The sequence below is a fragment of the Salvia hispanica genome, chromosome 3, assembly GCF_029641045.1.
Source record: "Salvia hispanica isolate PSC_SH4W2 chromosome 3, Shi_PSC_v1, whole genome shotgun sequence".
Taxonomy (NCBI): domain Eukaryota; kingdom Viridiplantae; phylum Streptophyta; class Magnoliopsida; order Lamiales; family Lamiaceae; genus Salvia; species Salvia hispanica.
Window position 1 is genome coordinate 703,081 of NC_142694.1, and position 8,219 is coordinate 711,299.

General features: G+C 36.5%; 1 protein-coding gene across 2 annotated transcripts; it reads left to right on the forward strand.

Annotated features, from left to right (window-relative positions):
- Positions 1 to 3,404: 3,404 nt before the first annotated feature.
- Positions 3,405 to 7,454, forward strand: LOC125215262 (intracellular protein transporter USO1-like protein). Of its 2 annotated transcripts, none has more exons than XM_048116633.2 (3): positions 3,405 to 3,904; positions 4,992 to 5,117; positions 5,887 to 7,454. In XM_048116633.2, the coding sequence occupies exons 1-3, from the start codon at positions 3,581 to 3,583 to the stop codon at positions 7,312 to 7,314; spliced, it is 1,878 nt and encodes a 625-aa protein (XP_047972590.2). In that variant the 5' UTR covers positions 3,405 to 3,580; the 3' UTR covers positions 7,315 to 7,454. The 2 variants fall into 2 exon arrangements, with proteins under 2 accessions (XP_047972590.2, XP_047972588.2); XM_048116631.2 differs by having other exon boundaries at positions 3,407 to 3,904; positions 4,989 to 5,117.
- The last annotated feature ends 765 nt before the right edge of the window (positions 7,455 to 8,219 follow it).

The following is an 8,219-nucleotide window of genomic DNA, read 5'->3' on the forward strand; positions in this document are numbered from 1 at the left end:
ATTTGTAACCACCAGTTGTTAGTCAAATGTATTCCACATTCAAAGTGGGAAAAATAAGGCCTTTTGAGGTAACATTTCATTGAACTTAAGGTTCTAAAACCTTTTACTTTTGGCTTGGAGGAATAACTATGTACAAAATCAAGAAAGTTAAAAACATATTTCTAAATAGGAATTTAGAAATGTGTCATTTTGATATTAGTTAGCACCTCCACTAGAATAAATTACAAAAATTGATAATGAAACCTACTAAGGGTTCTGAAAATCATAACAAAAAAAAATTTATATGGTAACCAGAGATATGATTACTAGTATTTTCTTTTAATTATATTCGTCAGTTTTTTGTCTATTGGTTAATAAATGGAGTATAGTATTAATTTTTCATCTCCAAAACATGTATCATAGTTGAAGCGCTTTCATTGGTAAAAAATAGTTACTCTTATTGAGCTTTATAAAATTCCAGAAAAAATATACTCCTTCCTTCCCCGATTAAGAGTCACACTTTTCCATTTTAGTTCATCCCCCATTAAGAGTCACACTTCCTACTTGCTATATTTGTTACACACAAAAAGTCAAAAAGGTCTCACATTCCACTACCTAACTCCATTTATTTTATACATTCAAACACTTCCTTAAAACCCGTGCCCGGTCAAAGTGTGACTCTCAATCGGGGACGGAGGGAGTACTTGTACATATACGATCTAATCTTGTTTCTTAATCTCTTATAATAGTTGATTAGGCCATTAATCTGCAATGTATTTAGGTGGTTCATTATAACACTAGTAAATAGAAATTAAAAAAAAAAAAGTTGTGATCATCTAAATATCAGCTGAAACTCCAAATTTGATCAACACAATGATTATGTATAGATGTATAGAGAGAGAGGGAGAAAGAAACCTGAATAGTGGAAATGTAGGACACAAGATTGCCATAAGACTCACCCTTTTGGTGAAACTCTATATGGATGAAATGAAAAGACAGTGTGTATTATGTGTGTGTGTGTGTGTGATGGTTTGTATGAAGAGAATAATTAAGTGTATGGAAAAAAGGGACAACAACCGTTTCCAAAGATAGGTAAGAATAGTATTATAGTCCCATAAGATAAGATGTATAGAAGAGAGGAAGGCTGCGTACTTATAGAGCGGGGAGACGTGGCCTTGCCACACACTAAACAATACATGTCTTAATTCTAATTGGATAAACCTTCCCATTTAATTTCAACCCTATTTTTAATCAACTTAATTCCACCAAATTCAATTTATTGACAATGATAATCAATTTTATAGCTATTTATATTTCATAATTTAGATATATTATAAATGAGTTTAAGTAATTAATTGGTGAGAATGATGTGGGGTTGGTGGTTGGGTGATAATTTTTCATCAATACAATATTTATTTACTATATAATATGGTCTTAATATTAAGTTAACAGGGGCACGTTAGGGTGTCACCACCCCTTAAAATAACATCATACTACCATTCTTAGCCAATCATTTGCACACGTGGATGAATAATAAGTTGCCACGTGGCAAAAAAAAAAAGAAAAAAAAAATCTGAAAAACTCGGCTAGCAATTTGCTGCTCTTTATACTGTAATTTTTCTTGTTCAGCAATATTCGACACACTATAGAGCAATCGTGTAGTGTTTGTAATATTGATGTGTAGCGTTTATAATATTGTCGTATAAGTGGTGTCACGATATCACTTTAAGAGGGGTTGTCATTTTAACACAAACCTAAGTTAACACGTATTAATAGGATAAACTAGGATTTTGACGTTGGGCCTCGGCCCAATAATAGATGTGCAAGAGTTATTACGCCTTCACATGTACTTCATCCGTCTTCCTTAATGGTGGCGTTCAATGAATAGGATTTTCTAATTTTTGAAATGAAATTGGACGCCAATGAATACACTTTTCTATTTTTTTCCAAGTCTCTTTTACACTTGTGCTTTTTTGATTTGTTTAATTTTGTTACAGTCACATATCACTGGATTTGTATGTCTAACTAGAAATATTTATATTCCGTGGATACGACAAAGTTGCTAGGGTGGGCAATTAGCACCCAAAACCACATTTTAAATATTTTTTTATATTATACTCTTTCTGATAGTGTACCCAAAAGCAAAATATGAATACATACAAATTAATCAATTAATGTTGAATATTATCGTGTTAACGTGATACTCCCTCCGTCCCTCATTAACAGTCACAGTTTGACCAGACACAGGTTTTAAGAAATGTAAAGAAAAGTTGGTTGAAAAAGTTAGTGGAATGTGGGACCCACTTTTTTATATTGGTTTTATAATAAAATGCGAGTGAAGTGAGTTAGTGGAATGTGGGACCTACTACCATTTATGGTAAAAATGAAGTGTGACTCTTAATTGGGGACGGACCGAAATGGAAAAGTGTGACTCTTAATCGGGGACGGAGGGAGTATTATGGATTTTGATCGCAAATAGTACTCGGTCTTATGATAACACAACATATCTTGAATGACAAAAATATTTACTCCCTCCGTCCCACTTTAAGAGTCCCAGTTGAGTTCGGCACAGGTTTTAAGAAATGTATTAGTGAAAAAAAATAGTGGAATGTGGATCCTACTTTTTTATATTAGTTTTATAATAAAATATGAGTGAAAAAGAGTTAGTGGAATGTGAGACCTAATACCATTTATGGAATATTTCAATCAAAACTCCTAAAGTGAGACATCCAAAAATAGTAAACCGAGACTCCTAGAGTGGGACAGAGAGATAACTGTGCTAAAAATTATATTGAGTCACGCTTAGGATACCTGGTCTCACATACTACTCCATAAATTTCAATAACGACACATATGAATGGGGCCCACCCAAATGAAAACGATCCATGAAGTGTAGTACTATTGAAGTTGAAATCGTGGTACAAATAAATTGGTCTTTATGTTACTACAAAATTGACGAAATAAAAGAGATGGTATAACATAATTGTATTCCCTTATAGTTGAGTCATTTTTCTATTTCGAGAAGTTCTCTTGTAGTTGAGTCATTTTTATATATAGTAGTATCTTTTTTCTATCTCTTACTTTATTCTCTCTACTTTATTCACTTTTTACTTTATTTTCTCTATCTTTTTCTCTTACTTACTTTTTTATCTATTTATTTAACACACTCAACATTCATTTCATAACATAAAAATTTTGCCTCAACTATGAGACAACAGAGGGAGTACTAATCAAGAATGAATCTCACGTCATTAAATACAAAATCCATGAAAATCTGCCCGGATGGAGTAATAAAATCAAGCTAATTACAAGCCTAGATGTTAAAAATGTAAAAGTACGAGGAAGGAACACAACATAATTCAATAATAATTAAAATCCAAATCCATGTAACAACACGTTGCTTTCGTGTATTGAGTGAGTGTCGGGCGCAGCTAGAAACAAAAAAGTTACTACTAGTCTACAGAATCCAAAGATCTCTCTCCACAGTGATTGAGCAACAACAGAAGAAGGCAAGCCAAATGGGCAAGGCAAGTTAGTGGGAAAGAGAGCAAAAAAAAGTCATTTTTTTAAGCTCTAGAGAGAGAGAGAGAGAGAGAGAGAGATGAAAAGTGGGGAAGAGCCAGCAGAAAAAGGAGGAAATTTAGGGGAAAAGTTGAGGAGGGTGGGGAAAAGAGGGGGACACACCACTCCAGTAGCATCATTTTGGAGACTTGAACAATTGCAACAACAAGGAGAAGCTACAGCTCCCTTTTTCACTAAACAATTGCAAGATTTCAGAGGAAACCCTTGTCAAATTCCTTTTCTTTCTGCAAGGAAACTTGCTGCCACTCTTTGGGAGCTTGATCAAATGCACCACGCCTCTCTCCCGCGTCTCCGCCGCCTCAATCATGAGGAGAAGACTGGCCTTGATCCTCAACCAGACCTGGTAAATAGTAAATTGCTTAAAGACTCTTCCTTTTTCTTGATTCTTGAATATGGCCTTGGTGTAAAACAGGGATCTTTCTTGGCTTCTTAATATCTCTAGTGGGAATTTTCTATTGATTGTTCTAGTGATATTCTTGTGCTTGTTTGATTTATTCACCTTTGCAGTTAGTGAGTGTTCTTATCAAGTAGGAGTAGTAGAGTTTTACTAAGGTTGTGAATTTCACTACTTCATTGGCGATGGTTAAGTATTTGATTCTTTATTCAATTAGAGGTTATGTGTATGTGGGGCAAATCATAGAGCCTATTTTAGTTTTGTTGCAGATGGTTTTGGTGTAAAAGAGTGATCTTTCTTGGCTTCTTAATATCTCTAGTGGGAATTTTCTATTTGTTCTGATTTATTCACTTTTGTGGAAATTTTGTAATATTGTGAAGCCTCTTGCAAAGCTAGAACTCACTATTTTGTCAATCTGATTTGTTTTAAGCATTTTACAGTTAGTGAATATTCTTATCAAGCAGTGGTAGAGTTTTACTAAGGTTGTGAATTTTTCAATTTCATTGGGTATGGTTTAGTATTTGATTCTTTATGCAATTAGTGGTTATGTATATGTGGGACAGCTCTTTTAGTTTTGATGCAGATGGTTTTGGTGTAAAAGAGTGATCTTTCTTGGGTTTTCAATATCTGGAGTGGGAATTCTTGTGAATTTTGGTGCTTGTTTGTTTTGGTTCCATTTATTGTTCTGGTGAAATTCTTGCCATTTTGGTGCTTGTTTGGTTTACTCACTTATGTGGAAATTTTGTGATATTCTGAAGCCTCTAGCAAAGCTAGAATTCACTATTTTATCAATCTCATTTGTTTAAGCATTTTGCTGCTAGTAAGTACTCCATTCTTATGGTTTAGTATTTCATTATTTATTGAGTTAGTGGTTATGTATATGTGGGGAAGTGAAGTTGAGAAATCTCTAAACAAGCTCTCATGATGTCATAAAATGTGATCTGATTTCATGTTTCTCATATTTTCTGTGTGTTTTAGGATCATATTTTGGTTGTAATTTTTCTCTTGCTGATGAGGTTGATTGATTTAATAGCAGCCAGAAAGTTCTAGCAGTTTGAGGAGGCACGTTGCGGCTACATTAATGCAACACCATCGGTCAGCTGAGAGGAACAGCCGTGCCTTGCAACCTGTATCACCTGCAAGTTATGGCAGCTCCATGGAGGTAACTCAATTTCCCTTGCCCTCTCTGAACTCTGAATCATGGTTTCACAAAAATATTTTCAATGCGGTCATACACGGATAAATGTCTAAGTTTGTTTCGTTTCCTATTGTGCTATTGAATAGCCCTCTAAGACCTTTACGCGTTTGAGAGATATCTGAGAGTTTGATGGCCTTCACTTCCCTCCGACTTCTTCACTCTAAGCACGATATTGCTTTTGAACCAAAGCAACACGATGACACCTCATTCGCAGTATCCCTGAGATACCAAGGATACTCTGCCTATGCTATCCCACCTGCCATAGCCACATTGTCTCTCTCTTCTAGATAGCTTAACTTGTTGTCTGATTAACTAGCTTGTTTACGGGTAAATGAAGCTCCTCTTAACCTGTCGAAACCACATTCAAAATGTAAAATTTTTAGACTAGGCAGTTTATGGTTTGTTTTTCTTTAGGCTTGCATTTGCATCATAACACCACTTCAGAACTACTTATAAAATCAGCTTGTGTGTTCGTTCCATTAGGCTAGTTATGTCATTTGCATCTGTCTCGGGAAAACAAAAGGAGCTGTTCCGAATTTAGACAAACAACGTAGAAAGTCATGCCAATGTATACCATTAGCCTGTTATGCATAACAAGCTTAGTTTTTTATTGACTTTTTGTGGTTAGATTATGCCATCTTATAAGAGTTGTAATTTCGTGTGATGCATTCGTTTTTCGTAAAATCATTTATTTCTCCTCTTTACATTTTTATCGAGTGCTAGTATACTGCAGATTGCGCCCTATAACCCAGCGGTCACGCCTACCAGCTCCATCGAATTCAAAGGTAGAGCTGGGGAGACGAGCTACGGCTTAAGAACATCAACGGAGCTACTAAAAGTTTTAAACCGTATCTGGAGCCTGGAAGAGCAACATGTTTCCAACATGTCTCTCGTGAAAGCACTAAAAAAGGAGTTGGATAACGCGCGCTCTCAGATCAAAGCGTTGGTGAGGGAGCAACAAGCTGATAGACGCGAAATGGACGAACTGATGGAGCAGATTGCAGAAGAAAAAGTAGCTAGGAAGTCGAAGGAGCAAGATCGAATGAGTGCAACCATTCAGTCCTTGAGGGAAGAATTGGAGGACGAGAGGAAGTTGAGGAAGCGGTCAGAGAGCCTACACAGGAAGCTAGCCAGGGAGCTGTATGATGTGAAGACGACTCTCGCTAAACTGTCTAAAGAGATGGAGAACGAAAGAAGGTCACACGATCTCATGGAAGATCTCTGCGATGAGTTCGCTCTAGGAATAAGAGGATACGAGAAAGAACTGCGTGCTCTCAGGAAAGTATCCGATAAAGATTGGACTGAAAGAGCTGATCATGACCAGTTGATTCTTCACTTATCTGAAACATGGCTCGACGAGAGGATGCAGATGAAGCTGGAAGGTGTTGGACGGAAAAAGTATGCCGTGGACAAGCTGAGCTCCGAGATTGAAGCATTCATGCAGGCTAAATCACTTCATAATGCTAATGGCAGCCAAGTGGTGAAGGATCCTACTCTCCGAAGAAGTTCTCTTGAGTCGATCCCACTGAATATGGCCGTTAGCGCTCCTCAAGACGAGGATGACTCGGGAGGTAGTGACTCTAATTGTTTTGAGCTAGAGAGGATGAAAATGTCCACCCTAAAGAGCCACGAAAACGAGTACCACAGAAACGAAGAAGGTGAAACCACGAAGACAAAGCAAGCCAAGAAGAAAAACGCGTCTTCAGAGAGGGTGAGTCCATCTGCTTTGCAGGTGAAGTATGAAGAACAGCACGGTGAAAGCTCAAACCTGATCGAGGACGATGCAGAGCGTGCTCTGGACGGACCGGGAGAAACGAGCAGCATTACTCAGAAGCCTGAAAACGGTGAAGTAGCAAAAGAGAGTGGTGGGATGAATTCAAACCAGATGATTGAGAATTTGATCAGAAATCACTATATGATGTCAGAAAACGGGACGAAGCAGCCGGGCCACTCTGTCTGGAGGAGCCAACCGAGCCCGGTTCGCCATTGGAGCGAGAAGCTACCGTCTCCTGATCAGAATGCTTCAGCTGAGTCATCTGTGAAACTGCATCCAGACTTGAAAGAGAACACTTTGAAGGCTAAGCTGTTTGAAGCTCGGACACGGGGTCAGCGCTCGCGCTCACGCTTAAAAGCTTCGATTTTTCCCTCGAGGAAGGAATGATTCTTGTTAATTTCACGTGTGAATTGTTGTTTATTGTTTTCTTGTAAGAAGATGATGGTTTGTGAATACTTAGGGTGGCTGTTAATTTGTTACAATGTTTGCATATCTTTTCTGGTAAATTAATTGAAAGTTTTGGATGAGATTATACATCTATTTTATTATAAATAGATTTTTGGTTTAGTAGGTATATACACTATATAGTAAGTTCCCTATTGCAACAAAAGTTAAAAGAACGAGAACTTATGAAAACAAGTTTTAAGATGTTTTTATAGAAAATTACTACCTCCGTCTACGAAAATTTGTCTCATTTTTCCATTTCCGTCCGTCCACCAAAATTTGTCTCATTTCACTTTTACCATTTTTGGTAGTGGACCATATATTCCACTAACTCATTCCTACTCACATTTTAATATAAAACTAATATAAAAGTAGGACCCACAATCCACTAACTTTTTCAACTCACTTTCCATTACATTTCTTAAAACCCGTGCCCGGTTAAACCAGGACGAATTTTCATGGACGGAGGTAGTAACATTTTGAATACTGATAATAACACTTGGAAATTGAGTATATAGAAAAGCCTACTTAAAGCCCACTCATTTTATTGGGTTTCGATAAAATCTTAAGCCCTTAACTATAAACCAAACTAATTTATTAGACCCCAATCAAATTTAACTTAATTGGAGTAAATAAGTTCTAATTGGGATATAAATCATAATTAAAATTTAAAAGTACTCTAGCTTAATTCAATAATATTTAACGAATAAACACTTGATGCCCATCTAATCAAAACACAAAATAACACGTGAGCTGAATAGCTAAGTTCCTACACAAAAATATGATTTCTCTATTTCAATTTTTTTCTCTGTGAACTAAAATTACTTTTTAATTTATCACAAGGTTAC